Source organism: Sturnira hondurensis, unplaced genomic scaffold, assembly GCF_014824575.4.
Source record: "Sturnira hondurensis isolate 20B ecotype Veracruz unplaced genomic scaffold, ASM1482457v3 Scaffold0011880, whole genome shotgun sequence".
Taxonomy (NCBI): Eukaryota; Metazoa; Chordata; class Mammalia; order Chiroptera; family Phyllostomidae; genus Sturnira; species Sturnira hondurensis.
Window position 1 is genome coordinate 1,192,183 of NW_028084511.1, and position 17,274 is coordinate 1,209,456.

A 17,274-nucleotide genomic window follows, 5' to 3' on the forward strand; every position below is an offset into this window, starting at 1 on the left:
CTTCGGGAGGCCACTGATAAAAAGTCACGTACACGAGACAGGGTGCGCAGTGCGCATTTCAAAGGGGTCTGCTGAGAACGACCTAAAGGATCCTCGGTGAAGGTTGGGGGTTCCACCAGGCAGGCCTTAGATTAACTCGACAGGTATTTATAAAGGGCCTACTCCGTGCAAAGCTGCACACGGACACTGGGGGTGCAATCCTGGGCAAACATGGGCAGGTGGGCCCCCCAAGGAAGAGCTCTGGGGCAGGGGAGAGCCATCACACACACCACACACCTGCCACCCCCTCACCAACCCCACGTCTGTCTGTCCCCCAGGGTTCTGGGGTCACTGTGGCACTCCCTGGGAGCAGCAGAGAGGCCTGGGTGGCGCTCGCAATACCAGGGGGGCCCCTGAGCCCAGAACTCTGCCCTTCCTTCACACAAGGGTGCTCTTGAGACAGGGGCAAGGGAGGGTTTGCGGGGCCTGACCCCTGGTTCTCTGTTGCCCCAGGCCTGGTTCATCCTAGCCTTCAGGGTCACCCTCAGCCCCTCTTCCTGACTCCCAGGAGAGCCAGAGGGTCAGGTGTCAGAGGCGGCTTGGGGATGACCTCTCCCAGCCCCATTTTGCAGACTGGAAGGCTGAGGCCCAGAGTGAGGTAGGGAATTGTACAAAGTCACTTAGCAGGTCCGTGGTAGGGCCTCTGGCAGTCGCCTGCCCCCACCTATTCCTGGGTGGTCAGAATCTGAGTCTGCCCAGGCCTCAGCTGGTGTCTGGTGTTTCCAGGGGAGTGGCCCAGGGTCCGCCTGGTGAACGGGAGCAGCCGCTGCAGCGGGACCGTGGAGGTTCAGCTAGGACAGTCCTGGGAGCCCTTGTGCTGGAAGTCCTGGGGCCTTGTCGCCGCGGAGGCCGTGTGCCAGGTGCTGGGCTGCGGAGGGGTGGAATGGGAGCCAGTCTCACCAGCTCCGCTGTCATCGGAACCGGACTGGGCCACGGGGAACGCCAGCGGACTCCCAAACACCACTCAGGCCCTGGCACCTGCAGTCCTGTGCAGAAGCACTGACTGGCAATTCTGCAAGGTGGTGGAGCAGGAATGCATCAGCAGGAGGCCAGCCCAGGTCACCTGTACAGGTAGAGCGGCCTGCCCCATGCCCGCCAGCTGAGCCCCTGCCCGGGAAGGGGGAGAGAGCACCTATTCCCTACTGGCCTTCAGCCAATGCCCCTCACTCTTGTCCCCAGCCCTAGGCACTGGACCCTAGCCTCCTCCCTGGGACTTCTCCCCGCACCCACCACGCAAACACGACTGGTCCCCTTCATATCATTTCCAGCTCTGATATTTCCTCATATCTGGCCCGAGGATCTTTCCCCTGCTACATCTCCCAACTGGCCCACTTAGTCCCCAACCTGACCCCTTAGGTCCCCAATCCTGACAGAGTCGTAGGCTTTACTTGCTGGTGCCTTCCTTCAACCTGCTCTGGACTTCTGTCTCCTTTAGCTCCACCCCTACCTGCAATGTACATAAATATGACAAGTTCCCAGGGCCCCTTAGCACAGCAGCTCCCCAGCACCAAGGCCTCACTTTTCAGGCCCCGCCCACAAGTGTCTGGCCCCACCCATGAGTTTGCACCAGGTTATGAGCCCTTCCCACGGGCTCCTACCTCTGCTCAGCAAGTCCCAGCCCTGCAGGGTTCCCCTGTCCTGCCCACAGGGTTACAGCCCCTCTCACTGGGTCCACAGCCCCACCCACAACTATCCGGCCCAGTCCCTACCATCGCCTCCCTTCCCGGCCCTCTTCCCACCCCCATCCACAAATCCCTTGCCCTCCCACCCCCAGAGAATCGAGCACTGCGGTTGGTGGAGGGTGGCAGCCCATGTGCCGGCCGCGTGGAGATGCTGGAGCATGGCCGGTGGGGTTCTCTGTGCGACGACACATGGGACCTGAAGGATGCCGACGTGGTGTGCAAGCAACTGAGCTGTGGCTGGGCCATCCAGGCCCTGCCGGGCTTGCACTTTGCCCCTGGCCAAGGAGCCATCCACCGGGACCAGGTGAACTGCTTGGGGAACGAGACGTACCTGTGGGACTGTCCAGGGCTGCCTGGAGATGGCTACTGTGGCCACAAGGAGGACGCTGGCGTGGTGTGCTCAGGTCAGTGGGCACCGTTTCTGAACCCCCATCCTCCACCAGCACTTGCTGCAAGCCTCCTGGGCACCGGGCCCGGAGTTAGTGCAGGACAATGGTCCCTGTCCTTTCGTGGCCACCATTCAGGAGGGAAGGTGAGACCCAGACAAACATACCCCTAGGGAGCAAATGGTAAAAGTCCTGAGGATGGAAGCCAGGTGCTATTTAGGCTGCAGGCAATCCAGAGCTAGAGGGATAAACCCGCCCACCTTCTGGAAGGGGTGGCATTAGGGTGAGTTCTTCCTGAGCGGGAGTTGGTCACCTGATTCAGAGCAGGGTGAGGCGCTGGAGGCAGGGAGGCCCGAGCAGGCTGTGGGCAGCCCAGGTGAGGCCGTCTGGTCCAGCCAGCACTCCTCTGTGATAGGCATAGGAGTCGGGTGGGGGTCTTGTGAAATGTAGATTCTGATTCAGTAGGTCTGGGACAGGACTCGAGATTCTGCATCTCTAACCAGATTCCAGGCGACGCTGACGCTGCTGGTCCACGCACCACATGTGGGGGAAGAGGGATGCAGGGCACGGAAGCCTGAGTAATCGGCGGGGGAGGCGAATCCTGGGGTGGGGAGCACCCAGATCTGGAGACCTACGGGCTGCAGGGTGTTTGCATTCGTGGGCGTGGGCTGGTGGGAATTTGGGCCCAAAGGTCCTGGCCTGACGCTGCCCACCCCGTCCCCTGCAGAGCACCAATCCTGGCGCCTGACCGGAGGCGCTGACCACTGCGAGGGGCAGGTGGAGGTGCACTTCCGCGGGGTCTGGAGCACAGTGTGTGACAGCGAGTGGTACTCATCAGAGGCCCGCGTGCTCTGCCGAGCCTTGGGCTGCGGGACCGAGGTCGAACAGCCCCAGGGGCTGCCCCACGCCCTGTCGGGCAGGATGTATTACTCCTGCACGGGAAACGAGAGCACCCTCTCTGATTGTTTCTGGCTGTTCAACAACTCCAACGTCTGCATACAGTCGAGGGCAGCCAGGGTCCTCTGCTCAGGTATCCCTCCTCCCCTCCCCTCCCCCCCCCCCCCCGCCGCACCCTCACCTCAGATATAGACCAGGAATCCCACCTGAATCCACAGCCTAAGAATTTGCAGCCCAGGGAACACAGCGTAGACCAGATCAAAAATCACAAAGGCTGGCATTAGAGGGGCCACGGTCCCCAGCATGCCCAGGAGGACATTGCTAATTGGTCAGGGTGCTTTTTCCACAAATCCTTGGCTTGGCCTCGGGATCAAATACTTACTATGGCATTATTCTAAGTTAATCAGTGGTCTCCGTGGTTGGCTCGGGGGGAGCAACCAACTTGCTGTCCCAGGGCTGGTGACCACAGTAAGAACACATTAGGAGGCACTAATAATAACATCAGTGGCAGTGTCTGGACTCCCCATCACGTAGCGGATGAGGCCGAGTCCTCGGTGTGTCTTACTCTGGTGAAGCCCCACACCCCCTCCGTGAACTGGTTTCCACCGTACTTTAACAAGTCTGAGACGGCACCGATACTCCACTCCACTATTATTTTATGTGCGTTGATGGACAAAAATGCTGCCAAAATAAACTCTTGGCCTGTCGTTAGGTGTGACGATTTCAGAGGTGTTAAGGTATGAAAACGCAAGAGCATTAGCCCCGAGCTGTGTCTGGGGAGGTCCGATGCCGGGCCCCGGGGTCCAGGGCCACCATTTCCCAGCCAGAAGGCCTCCGTTTCGGGACCATGTGGATGCCGATATAGCCACTCCCAGGGTAGCTGGGAAATCAGAGAGCAGATCCATGGGACCTTGGGGTTTGCCATCCCGTACCTGTCACGTGCTTATGCTACTACTGAGGGCGCCAGCTTCGCACCTCCTGAGGCCACCTGGAGAACAAACCCGACCAAGTGGAAAAGGGAATTGTGGTCTGTAGCAGATTCTATGGAAGGAAGAGATTATTCTTTTTTTAAAAGATTTTATTTCTTTATCTTTAGAGAGGAAAGGAAGGAGAGAAGGAGAGAAATATCAATGTATGCTTGCCTCTCCTGTGTCCCCTGCTGGGAACTGGCCTGCAACCCAGGCACATGCCCTGACTGGGAATCGAACCCTATCGTGTGGTTCGCAGGCCCGCGCTCAATCCACTGAGCTACACCAGCCAGGGCTTAGCGATTATTCTTTTATTGGCTCCACATTCTAAGCCAAGGACCTCCCCAGCATTTAATCCACGCTGTTCCTCCTTGTTGGGGGGAGGGGGGATGGGAAAGACAGGTTTCTTCAGCCATGTGCCCTCCTGGGACTGTGCCCCCCATTCTAGGTCACCTCTCTGTCATGTTCAATTCCTGGCATGAGCACTGGCACATAGTAGGTGCTGTGTGTGCAGCTGAATGACATGTGCTTCCTGACAGGTTCCCAGAGGTTGCTCAACCTGTCCACCCCTGAAGTTCCCGCGAGTATGCAGCCAGTCACTGTAGGTGAGTCTCGCTGGGTTTGCAGTGTCCCCAAGGCCCAGGTGTGCGTGTGCATTTGTGTGTGGGTGTGTGTGCATCTGCCTGGGTGGGGCCAGGTGGTGCGCCCCTGCCCCCCGTCGCCCACCGCCAGACACTGGACTTGCCTCCCCCAGGCTTCCTTGGTGCCTTGTGGCCCTCTCCCCTCCCCACCCTCCTCCCGTGTCAGCTCCACCACTCCCTAAATCCTGGTACCTGTGGACAGGAGTCTACTTCCCACTCTTCTGTGACCTCCTGTAAGGCAGGAGGATAGAGCTGGAGAGCTGCGTTGGTGTGACAGGGCGAGGACGCTGAGGGTGACAGCCAGTGTGTTTACCTTGTCCCAGGCACTGGCCCAGCACTCAGGGTCATTACTTCCCAACCCTCGAATCTTCCCAGCAGCCTCCTGGGGAGGTCTAATGATAACCCTTACACAGGGGGAGGAGGTCCAGCTCAGAGGTGAAGCGACAGCTAGCCAGTGTTGGCTGGAATTTGCATCCAGGGTTCTGAATCCCAGACCCACACTTGGTACATCTGCCAGCTGTGTGTAGCTTGGCTGGCTTCAGGGCAGACTCTGGGGGCTGGAATCCTAGCTGTGCCTCTTGCTAGCTGCGCGATATTAGGCAGTCCTTAACCTCTCTGAACCTCAGTCGCCTTGACTATACAGTGGGATTGGAAGCCATAGCACCTCTCCTAGTGTTGCTGGGAGTCTCCAAAAAATAAGTTTTCATAAAGCACTTAGAACAGGGATTGGGACACAGCAGGCACTGCCTGGGCAATGTCATTCTTGTGATTATTCAGTCCAGGCCCGGAGCCCCTGGCATGTTCACTACCAGGGGTGGCTTCTCTGGGAAGGCCACCTTTGTCTTCTCCATAGAGAGTCAGGTGGCCCTGGCAGAGCCTCATGCCCCCAGGTCCCCGCCCACAGCTCCATCGCAGCACTGCACGGGGTTGAGCCCAGTTACTGAAGTCCCCGCCAGACAGAGACCGTGACTGGCCTGTGCTGCCGTCGTCACGCCGTAGGTACTCAGTTGTGGTTGAGCAGAGAGAGATCCCTGTGGGCTGGGGGCCAGGAGAAAGCTTCACTCGGTCAGTTATTCATTCAGGATGTATTTCTTGAGCACCTACTATGTTCAAGGTACCTAAGAGTAGATGAGAAAAAAACATTTTAAGGGAAGAGGAGGCTAGGTCCAAAGAAAAAGCAGCTCAGCTGCAGACTGGATGGAGAGGCGAGAAGAAGGGCGAGGAGAAGTCAGTGTCCATTCTTCTTCCTCCCTGATTTGGGGGTTCTTGCTTCTAGAACCTTCTGTGGCAGTGAAAATGGAGGACTGGAAGTCTCAGGAGCTGATCCTCCTCATCACCTCTATCATTCTGGGAATTCTGTTCCTTGGTTCACTCATCACCATCGCCATCATCCTCTTGAAAGTTAAAGGAAAATATGGTAAGTGCAGAATTCTGGGAGCCATAGGGAAGGCCCAGGGATGGGAAGAAGCCGGCCCGAGGTGCAACCCTCCCAGGGGGATGTGAGCTTGGGGGGCCCCATCAGGAGTAGCAGTGACTCAGCCATGGCCACCCAACCCTGGACCCGGGAGCACCTCCTGAGGGGAAGGATTCTCCCAGCATACCCAGGAGAAGTGGACCAATGTGGGTCCCACGGGGGGTCAGACTATGTGTGCGTGTGTGTGTGTATATTTGGGCGGGTGGGTGAGGAGGGAGGTGTCTCGATGAGAACAGAACCAGGCAGACCGCAAGGGGCCAAAAAATAACTTGTAGAATCTCTGCCTCCCCTCCCTCAGCCCTCCCTGCTGTGGTGAACCACCAACACCTACCCACCACCACCCCAGCAGGGGTCAATAGCTATCAAGAGGTCCCCATCACCATCCCCAAAGAAGAAGGTAGGATGTCAGCCACCCTGGGGGAGGGGAGGGCTGGACATGACAGGAAGGGTGTCCCTTCTGGAGGGTCCCCACTATTAAGGTCAAAGCAGTGCCCTCACCGGGATGACACCTGGTCTCCAGCCCACTAGGGCTGTGAGACCTTGAGTGGATCAAGTCTCACTCTGATGGTCAGGTGAGCTTCCAATGCCGTCATTCTGGGACCCTAGGCGTTCGAATTTTGACAGACACGGCCCTGGGGCATTTGGGACTGGGCTGTCATTGGAAATCTCCACTCTGCTAATTGGCTAGTCGGTTGTGGTACTGATGCCTCTTTCCAGGGCTTGCTCAGTCAGCCTCCCTGCAGAGCCCTGTCAAGATTTTCCTGGAACACGATTTTATTTCATGCTTTCTGAATGAAAAAGAAAATAGATCACGCATCCATGTTTTATGACATAGGGATTTATACCTCTTGAAACTCTCCTAAGGGAGTTGGAGTGTAATCACATTGCACTGTGAGTGTGTTAACTCTCCTGTCCTTGAAAACCAGTGCAAAACTCAGCCAAACATTATTACCATTCTCTGCAGTATCCACATATCTGAGGAGAGAATGTGAATAACAGAGCCCAGAACCAGGCCAGGCACCGAGCAGCCGCCCACTGCACAGGACGGCCTGGAGGCTGAGAGCCACTCTGCCTGCTTCTCTGGGCAAGGGAGAGCCCCAGTTTCCTCGCTATAAAGTGGGGACACCGCCGTCCCTCCCTCCCAAAGTGGTTATGAGAATTAAACGAGATGATATTTGTACACATTAGAACAGCCGCCTGGCGTGTACGTGACTGCGAAGTGTTTGTCACAGAAGGAATGTTGCTTGGTTTCCTGTTTGAAATAGGCGGGAAGTGCTGGGAAAATCCAGGCTGGGAGTCTTGGACAGATGGGTCACCTCTCCTTGCACCCTCTGCCCACCACTCTGCCACTCCCCCGCCCACTCTGTTCTCTCCCCAGTTCCCAAGCTGCCCGTCCAGAACCAGGCCCCAACCCCCGCAGACCCGGACTCCAGCTCCGACTCTGACTACGAGCACTATGACTTCAGCGCCCAGCCTCCCGTGGCCCTGACCACCTTCTACAGTGAGTGCCTGGGCCCGGGCGCCTGGAGGCCCTGTTGCCTGAGCCAGGGAGAGGGCCCAGCTGCCTGGGGACCCTCAGCAGGTCCCACCTGATGACCCCCACACAACGAGGGTGGAAGTACCCTTGCCGCCCCCTGTGCTGACTATAAAGGGCCCACACGGACGTTTTCAGCTCTCTGACCTGGCATCTCCGTGCCTACAGGCATACCCACTCTGGACCTTCTTCCCTCCCACCTTCGTCTCTGGCCGTGCAGGGTCTTAAGACCTGTTTTGGACACTCACCCAAAGGTGGCTGTGTCTGTGTAAGATACGAGGGAGTCTGGGGGACAGACACAGTCCAGATGGCTTCCCGCACACTCCCATGCGCGGTCTGTGCCCCTCCCCCTCTCCCCGCCTCCACTGGGACCCCAGCTCCACCTCCTGTCTGGCTTCCTCAGCTCTCCTCTCTGCCTGCGGGGGTGGCAGGGCCCACGAAAGCCGGGAGTTTGAATGAGAGCAGAGAACCCCGTGCCTGTTGTGGAGTCCCTTGGGAGCTTGTCACAAACTCCTGAGCCCCACCCCACACCTACTGCAAAAGTTAGGAGGACAGTTAGTTGGAGTGGGACAGAGACCCCCAAATGACAGTGTCCTGAGACATTGGCCAGGGCCCAAGATCCTTCTCTCTCGCCACTCTGCCGTCCCAAAGATGTTGCCCTTGTCCACGTGGTTCGGAATGGCTCACCGCCGGGTCCACGTCCCAGCCAGCAGGAAGGGGGAGGGAAGGTGGGGCATGCCCTACGCTTAAGGCCAGAGTTGCCCTCGTGGCTCCCACTCGGGACTCTGCAGCTGGAACTTAAACCCACCGGCTGCAAGAGAGGCAGGGAGATGAAGCCTCTGTCCTGGGCCACTGTGTGTCCAGACAAAGGCCGAAGGGTCCCCTACTACAGGGGAGAGATGTTGGAACAGCCAGCCATCTCTGCTGCACCTGCTGGACCAGGGCCTCTGGGGTGGGGATGCAAATGGCTCCACTTTGGGTCCCTGCACTGGCGTTTGGGGGCCCCGGGGATGAGGTGTCCTTACGACCTGAGATCCTGAGCCCAGGCATGGAAGGCGAAAGACTTAGATTCCCACATCCCGAGACTCTGACACCAGGAGTCAGTGCTTCCAGGCTCAAAAGAGCTGACTCCAAGCCCCCGGACACTGGAGCCTGCAAAATCCCGAGTCTGCATCTCCTCAGTTCTGAAACAAAGGTGCCCCAGGAGGTGTGGCAGAAAGATTCCCGACCCTCCAGCTTATGCTCAGGGCTGGCTCCTCGAAGGGGCAACGCCACACAAGGAGAGAACCCAGGACCTGATATTTCCTTACGTGGAGGGAGGGGCAGCTGGGGACAAAGGGCGCAGGGTTTCTGGCCAGAAGCAGCCTGCGCCCCTACTGGTTTCAGACTGAGGTTTGGGGTCTTCCTGGACTGAGACCTAAGCCTGAGGTCTGGTGGGGAAGGCTAAGCCTGTCTGGGCCCCTGGGGTTGTCCTCCCGCCCGAGCAGCCTCGGGGGCGCCCTCCTCCGGGCTCCCGGGACAAGGCTGTGGAGCCTCCTCGCCTCCTCACCACCGTGTCTGCGCAGATTCCCAGCGACACCGAGTCACCGACGAGGAGGTCCAGCAGAGCAGGTTCCGGATGCCCGCCTTGGAGGAAGGTGAGTGGGACTGAGGCAGGGCCCGGTGCGGGCGATGCTGGCTCTGCCTCCAGACGAAGCAGCGGAGCGCACCATGGGCAGCTCCTGCAGCTCCCTCGACAGGTCCTCGCTGACCTGAACAGTCCAGGTGGCCCTCCGTCCTCTGCCAAATCTAATAATCTAAAGCCTTCTTCGTTGCTCGCCTGGGACTTGAAGAGGTGCCTGCCTCCCAGGTCCCACCTGCCAACCCTGGACCCTGCGTTGCAGATGCCCCCTCCCTGCGCCCTCAGCAGCCCGTGAGGAGTGACAGTGGGTCCAGCACATCGTCGGGGGAGGGCTACTGCAATAGCCCCAGCAGCAGGCTCCCGCCCTGGAACCCCCAGGGCTTCTCCTCAGAGAGGAGCCCCCTCCAGGAGCAGCCCCAGAGCTTGGAGCTGGCTGGCTCCCAGGGAACTTTTTCAGGTAAGCTGAGCCAGGGGGACTCTGTGCCTGCCCGGCAGCCAACCTGGCTGGAGAAATGGTAAAGCTAAGAGCCCTGAACCAGGCTGAGCTCAAGATTCTAGTCCCAGCTCCGCAGCCACTTGCTGTGTGACCTTGGACAAGTCTCTTGCCCTCTCTGGGCCTTCATTTCCTCATTCATCAAGCTACAGACTTGACTCCATGGGGTCTCGAGGGCCTCCCAGCTCTGGCAGTTTGTGCGCCAACTGTCTCCAGGCAGAGGGTGACTGTGTCTGCCTCCGTCAGGGCCCTCGGCTGACGACAGCTCCAGCACCTCGTCCGGGGAGTGGTACCAGAACTTCCGGCCGCCGCCCCAGCCCGTTTCGGCGGAGCAGTTTGGGTGTCCAGGTGCCAGTGGCAGGGGAGGGAATCTCGGGAGTGGGGACAGAGAGGGGCTGGGGAAAGGATGAGTGGGGGACATCTGGATCCACTGGGTACATCAGCCCAAGGAGAAAAGAAGAGAGGTAAAGGGATTTTAAAAAACCCCAATGAACAGGAATATGAGGAGGTAGGGAAAACGGAGGTAAATTGGACAGAGATTCAGAGAGAATGCTTTGAGAGGAAGTGAACCCCCCATTAGTGGGAGCATTCAAGCAGAAGCAGCCAGATGGGCCCTTGAGGGGAACTGTGGTGGCAGAGGGGCTCCCAGCATCAATCATCCATCAGGCACTGTGATGACCTCATAGAACAAAGATAAGGCCACCTGCTAGTGAGGGAGATGGCAGTGATCAAGATGATAAGATGGATTCTTGTCACGCCTCGCCCCACAGGCTCACGGGGAGGGGGCGTGGACTCAGACCCACTGTCCTGGGGCAGCCGGGGAGGGATTGGGTCTCCTGCTGCCCTAAGCGTCCCCCTGACCTGAGCCTCTTGGCCACACAGGATCCTCCTGTCCCCAGCCTGATTCTACCGATGATGACGACTATGATGACATTGGAGCAGGTTAGGCAGGGCCCAGCGAAGCTCCAGGTGGCTCCCTTCCACTGGACTCAGGCTCTACCTACTCCCCCGCCCCACCCCCCCTCCCAGATTGTGCCGCTGGGTGCTGAGAGGCCTCCCCTGGAGAGATGAAAGGAAGCTCCACGCCCTGTACCTCTGGGTCTCCATCCATCAGGCTGAACCTGCTGGCACAGCCTTCTGCCAGCGCCAAACAGCATCCCCAAGGTGGAGGTGCCTCGTCCGAGAGGTGGCCAGCTCTGCCTCAGGGATGGACAGGCAGTCTGGGCTGCCTCTCAGCCGGCGGCACTAAGGGGTTGAACTGGATGACTCCTGAAGCCCCTTCTGACCCTCGGGTGTCTGGTGCTTTGGTGCCCGGAGTTTCAGACAGCTTGGGGCCCAGAAGTAGTGAGAGGGGCAGAAACGGCCCATCCCAGTGTGGCCCAGGAGGCGCCAGGAGCAGGGCCTGCTGGGCTGCTGCGGCTCCGACAGGTAGCTTCTGGGGTTGGGGGGGGGCACACTGGCAGATCCGGGCTTCCATCAGAGCAGGGAGCCCAGCCTTCCTGGGCACAGCCAGCTGACAGTGAGCAGGACAACTGCCTCCCCAACCCCCACCACCAAGGGACTGGGGCCTGAGGCCAGCCCTGCCTCTGGAGGCCCTCGGAGCCCACCAGGGTCACCACCTGGTTCTGCAGTGACTGTCCCTGGACGCCGAATCCTTATTCTGAGCTTCCAACAGTTTACGAAGATGATCCCAGCACAGACCCTGAATTGGGCCCCAGTCCCTAGAGGGGCAGAGGCTCAGAGATGTCTGCCAGGAGGGGTCCAGAGGCTCGTCAAGCCTCGAGTCCCCATCTGGCTGCACGGATTGGTGGGAGACTCCCAGAGGAGCCTGTGAATAGGCAAGACGACCCCAGAGCCACAAACATGACCGGCAGCCTCCCCAGAGGCCGGGGAGGGGAGGGGTGCGTGCGGGACTGGGGCTTGGGGTCGGCTGCTTGGTGTCCTGTTCTGAGCATCCTGAGATTAAACTAATTGCTGAATGAAACATGGAGTGACAAACCCTTGAACCCTGTAGAACCCCAGGCTGTGTGTGGGTTGGGTGGGGTCCGCTCTGTCCACTGAGGCGAACTGGAAAGCCCACTGTGGCCCCGCAGCATGGAAAGGGCTGGGGAGACGAGGACAAGAGGAAATGGGGCTTGCCCCTGGAGGAGGTGGACGCCGAGACAGCTGCCCGTGACTTCGGCAGCCACCGCACTCCCTGATCCATCTGCCGCTTACGGGCCCTGGCGCAGTGGGGCTGAAGTTGCTGTGCTGGGTGGGTTCGAACCTGGGCCTCCAAAGCTTCTGAGGCAGGATAATGCGAGGGGGGGCCTGTGCTCAGAGCTGCCTGGCTGAGAGGCTGATCCCAGGCTGAGGAGGAGTTGGGGATGAGGCTGTTGGATATGAAGCGAGCCGGGAAAGGACTCGTGAAAGGGATTCTCCACCAGCTCAGACACGGATTTCAGCCCAGCTCTGCCTCTGGGGTGAGCGCTGGGGCTCAGGTTTCCGCTGAGCCTGCCCAGAGCAGGGGGTGGGTAGGGGAGGCTGGGCTGTGGGACTCTGCTCTGCAGGACTGAGCAGGGCTGAGCAGGGCCTGTTTTCTGCTCACCTGTCCCACAGGTGGAGAGAAGGCTGGCACTCCCCAGGGCAACTGTCACAGGATGTGGTTGTTGCTGTGATGGGCCCCCTTCCCCAGGCCAAGGAGGATTCCTAGGGGAGGAGCCAGGGGTGGGGTGGGCGGGGACAGACTTCCAGAGCAATTTGTGAAAGTCTTTATTTGTCAGACAGCCTGGGTTCAAATCCAGACTCTACCCTGTCCTGGCTGTGTGGTCTCGGGCAAGTCACTCAACATCTCTGAGCCTTTGCTGAGAGTCTGTAAAGTGTGCACTGCAGTGGTAGGCACCGTGTAGGTGATGGCCAGGGTTAGAGTCTCTGCAATGCACGTTTCCTCCCATGGCAGATTAATCAATAGAGGCGAGCGATCTCCTTAAAAGGAGAAAAGTGAGAAAAGTAGAGAAGGCAGTCAGCCATTCGTGCTGGAGGGGTAGGAGCATCTCATCCTGCTCCCATTTGACCAATAAGGAGGCTGTGGCCCAGTGGGGGAAAGGACTTGTCCAAGGCCACTCAGAGAGTTAATAGCCCAGTCACAATTCGGCCCTACTCCACCCCGCCCTCACCCCCCCAGGAAGATGGTGACACCTTCTTTCCCCCTGAGTTCCCCCTCACTACTCACCAAAGCCCCCTCTCCCATTCTTGTCCCCTCCCCACACCAGTCCCAGAGAACTCGGGCTACTCTGAGACATGTCTCCCTTGCCCCTTCCCAGCCCCTGGGCAGCCCAGAGGCAGGAGACAGTCTACGGGTTGGCGTCCAGAACCTACAGAGCCGGCTTCCTGCGTTGGGTGATGGGGGCTGCTCACAGGGAGGCCCCCAATGTTCGTGCCTCCAGGGGACCCAGACCATCCAGCCCAGGGAACTCATGGGCGAAGCAGGTGTGCTGGCCAGCGACCAGGGGCTATAAAAAGCCTCGAGGCTCTGTGAAGGGAAACACCATGACGTTAAGGGGAGGTGGCAGCTGAATGAAGCCCAATTTTAGAAACATCCACACAGGAGGGGCTGGGCCCGAACGGAGACACAGGAGGGGCAGTTTTATGGCTGAGCACGTGCAGTGAGAGAGTGACGCCCTGTGAATGTGTGGGGCCCAGGGGAGCCCCTGCCCCTGCCGCAGAGGGGCTGTCCGGGGGAGGCGCTGCATGAGTGGGGTCACAAAGGACGAGTAGGAGTTAGCTGTGGACCGAGAGAGGGAAGGGAGGTGCAGGCTGATGGAACGGCACACACAAAGGCCGTACAGGATGCCCAGTGGCTCGTGAGGTCCCAGGTGGTCCAGCCTAAGAGAGGGGACTGAGGACAGTCGACTCTCCAACCCACTCTTTCCCAGGTGAGACAATGGAGGCCCGAAGAGGTTCGGTGATTTGCCCGAGTCACGTAGTCGAACAGTGTCAGGCCCCTTCTGGGTCCTGTACAGCTCCTGACTCATCAGTGCTCACAACAGCCCCGTGAGGTGTTGTTCCCACTCTCCTCCTGGTAGGGTCGAGGGAGCCGAGGCTCCGGAAGATTCAGAGTTTTCCCCAGGGCTGTCCGCTCGACGTGGAGGGCCGGGACCTTGCTGCTCTCCCCGTGGCCTCCTGACGTGGCGGGGGCCGCATGAAAGGGTCTTTCTGTGCTCACTGGTCCGACCACCCAGTGGGAATATCATTTCTGCCTCAGCCCCTCGGTTTACTGCCTCCTCCTGACACCTGGGAGAGCCGGAAGGACGAGGACGGACTCGGCAGAACTGTCCCGTCAGGGTCCTCGGCTCCCGTCTGCTCTCTGGGTTGCACGGACCTGGCCAGGAGTCAGGGTAAAGGCTCCATGCCCCCGGCTGGGCATCGCCTGCCGGTACCCAACCTTTTCCACTGGAAACCTCACCTCTGAGGCACATCTGGCAGGCCGCCACTCAGCTCCCCATCCCTCCCTATCGCCACATCTGTGGTTTCCACTTCCGTTCCTCCCCAAGCCCCTCCCGATGGCTCTGGAGCTGGGCAGAGGTGGCTGGGGCGCCATGGGGCCACCCGGTGTGGACCCCTTTTCGTCGTGGCCCCAGGCCAGGGTCCTGGCTTCAAGATGAGGGCATGGAGGCTCCAAAAAGAGGAGGAGCAGGGGAGACCCATCAAGGAAGGATGAGTTCAAAGTCGCCTCAGTGGAAAGTTCATCTCTCCCCACATCCTTCAGCTGTTTACCAGTTTGACGGGGTTCTGGCATCCTGACATGAAAAGAGGCTCACCCCTCACCAGCATCATCGAGGAAGGACCAAAATAGCAACAGAGGAAGACAAAGAAGAAAAAGACAAAGGGAGAGGGGAGAGAGAGTGAGAGAGAGAGTGGTGAGACAGAGAAGGAAAAAGAAGCAGAGGCCACTTGTGTCTGAACAGACATTGGGAGACACAGCGGGCCCCACGAGGCCACCTGGGTCCCCTTCTCTGGACACTGTCCGGATCCCATATGCGTGTGGCTCACTTGGTCCTCAAACCCCAGACCCTCAGGGCAGTAAGGTATCCTAATCTCTATGGTCTTACCGGTGAGAACAGTGAAGCCCAGAGTAGTCTCAGAACTAGTTCAAGGACACCCAGCTAGGAGCCTGGGAGCCAGACACCCAGTAGGGCCCCACCCAGCAGGCAGGAAGGAGGAGAGGAAGGAAACTGGAAAGGCAGAAGGCAGGAGAGGCAGAAGAGGGGTGGAGGCCAGGGAAGGATGGAGAGACCTTCTTCCTTGGGGAAGGATAGCTCCCCCCAGGAGGACCCAGCACCATCCTGGTTGAAGCAGGTGCCCATTCCCGTCTCTCCTTCCTAGGCCCACAGCCCTGGCCACCCAAGTGCAGAAGGAGAGGAAGTCACTGCAGTGCCATGAACTCTGCCCAAGAGTCATTCCCCTTCCGAGCGACCTTGTTCACAGCACCCCGCTGCCTGTGGGTCCATTGCCTTCCCTGCCACCGCTGAGCTGGGGTCACACTTGCTTCCCCACCCACGGTTGCACAGCAGGGAGAGAAAATGGTCCATGTCTACACACTCACAGACACACCCGCCCCAGGGCCCCCAGGTGGCACCCGGCTCTCCCACCGGGAGGCGCCCTTATTCCCCAGGTCGAAGCTCCTGCTTCCCTCCACTTTGGGTGCGGCCTTACTCCCCGGGCGTGGCTCAGACGCCCTGCCTGGCTGCTGGAGGCTGCTGTCCTCTGAGGATGAGAGGCTAAAATAACTGGAGTCAGTGACCCCCAACTCTTCTGTAAGCCAGGACCCAGTGAGACCCTGTCACATGACCATGAGGGGCACCCCCTCTCCAAACTGGTGGCCCCTTCTGTGGCAGAGCCCTGACCTCCCGCTGTTTGCTCCATTTCCTGCTCTGGCTCCCCTTGCTCTCACTTCCTTGGGAACCTGAAAAGGAGGTGGGTGCGCCCTGCAGGCAGCGGAGGGCTAGCCCGAGTTCCAGGGACAGGGCAGCCGCCCGAGGCACAGAGGTGCGGTGCCGTGCAGAGCCACCCGGCTCACACGCACTCCCAGTCGGCAAGAACACCTCTTCCTGTGAGAAGGCCCGTGTGGGCTCTAAGGTCAGGACCACCCACCTGGGGGGCTAGTGCAGGGCCGGAGGTAGCCAGGTCACCCTGCAGTTCCTGCTGTGGGGACCCCCTGCAGTGTGGGATGACAGGCCCTTCAGGGGCAGAATAAAGTGGATTGAAACCCACATTTCCCAAACCTCAGTTTTTGTTTTTGTTTTTCTGTGGACCTTTTGTTCTCTTGCCTGCTTAATAAGTTTTCTTTCAACAAATTCACATTTTTCAAAACTGAAATTTATTGTAAAAGGAATCTTTAGCCATTTTACAAAATATCCACAGTGTGCTTTTCAAAAATGCTAATATCGTAAAACGCAAAGACACAAGAACGGTTTCAGATGGAAGGAACTAACGAGACATGTGAGATGTGATCCGGGATGTCCTGCCCTCGCTGGGCAGGACGGTGTTGGGGCGACGGTGAAACGGGAATGAGGCCGGCAGGTTAGCTAACAGTGTCCTGTCGGCATTGCCTCCCTGGTTTTGGTAGGTGTTCTCTAGTTATGAGAAAATTGGTTGCTTTTAGGCAATGCATACTGAAGTAGGAAAGTATTCTGGAGTAAAGGGACAGGCTTTTAAAAAACTTTTCAACGACAGTTTACATTCAATAGTATTCTGTGTTAGTTTCAGATGGACAGAGATGACCTACTGATACATGGCTCAGGAAAAAAATCCATGTGGGGGGATGGGTGGGAGGGGGAGACTAAGACAGAGGGAGGGAGCAGGAGAGAGAGAGAGAATATACAGCAGTAAAATGCTAACACTGGGGCAATCTGGGTGAATGGTGCCCAGGAATCCTTTGTATTAGTCTTGCAACTTTTCTCTAAGTGTGAAATTATTTTAAAACACATTTAAAGGAACGTGTTGCTTTATGTTGCTGTTATAACACCATCACTTGCTGCAAATTTAAGGTAGTTCTAAAATAAAGCAATGCTGTTACTCTTTCTGGATACATTGGTTGCCAAGTCTGAGCCTGGGACCTGCCTGTTCTTGGTCATAGGTGGGGACAGTCAAGGGTGGGGAGGCACTAAGATGTCTTCGCTCCAGCCTGAGACGTTCTCCTCGATTTCATGGGAAAGGCTGGTGCAGAATTGAAAAGGCATTGCTTTCTCATGTGTGACCTGTGAGCCAATGATCCTGCCCTGTGGTTACAAGCCCTGGGTCATTCATTTCATGACAGTTGGGAACCCTCAGAGCCAGGCTGCCATGAAGCACAGGCACCCTCGGGAAGCTCACAAGCCGCACAGAGACAATCATGGCTGGGATGGGGATGGACGAGTGTCCAGGCATAGCTCGCTTCTTTCTCTGAATCCCAACATTCCTGAGATCCCTGGAGTCCGGAGGTGGCGACCTTGGGGCTGACAGGTGCCCCGGGAGCAGGTGCACAACAGGGGCAGCTCAGAGCTGGAGAAGACAAGACAA

The 17,274-nt window shown here is 58.4% G+C and overlaps 1 protein-coding gene and 1 long non-coding RNA gene across 4 annotated transcripts in view; one reads left to right on the forward strand and one right to left on the reverse strand.

Moving 5' to 3' along the window:
- The window catches only part of CD6 (CD6 molecule), a 32,726-nt gene extending 21,041 nt beyond the window's left edge, over positions 1-11,685 (forward strand). The window contains exons 3-13 of one of the 3 annotated variants that reach the window (XM_037060499.1): positions 766-1,110; positions 1,814-2,125; positions 2,835-3,137; positions 4,512-4,577; positions 5,890-6,030; positions 6,386-6,484; positions 7,466-7,588; positions 9,187-9,258; positions 9,505-9,699; positions 9,982-10,083; positions 10,618-11,682. In XM_037060499.1, the coding sequence (XP_036916394.1) occupies positions 766-1,110; positions 1,814-2,125; positions 2,835-3,137; positions 4,512-4,577; positions 5,890-6,030; positions 6,386-6,484; positions 7,466-7,588; positions 9,187-9,258; positions 9,505-9,699; positions 9,982-10,083; positions 10,618-10,682 (1,823 nt within the window). In that variant the 3' untranslated portion in view covers positions 10,683-11,682. Of the gene's footprint in view, positions 1-765; positions 1,111-1,813; positions 2,126-2,834; positions 3,138-4,511; positions 4,578-5,889; positions 6,031-6,385; positions 6,485-7,465; positions 7,589-9,186; positions 9,259-9,504; positions 9,700-9,981; positions 10,084-10,617 lie in introns of all 3 variants that reach the window. The other 2 variants (XM_037060500.1, XM_037060501.1) reach the window with 2 other exon arrangements.
- A 4,746-nt stretch (positions 11,686-16,431) lies between these two features.
- LOC118996863 (uncharacterized) overlaps positions 16,432-17,274 on the reverse strand; it is a 48,310-nt gene continuing 47,467 nt past the window's right edge. The window contains exon 2 of the long non-coding RNA XR_005068567.1: positions 16,432-17,256. This is a non-coding gene — a long non-coding RNA (uncharacterized LOC118996863). The remainder of the gene's footprint in view (positions 17,257-17,274) is intronic.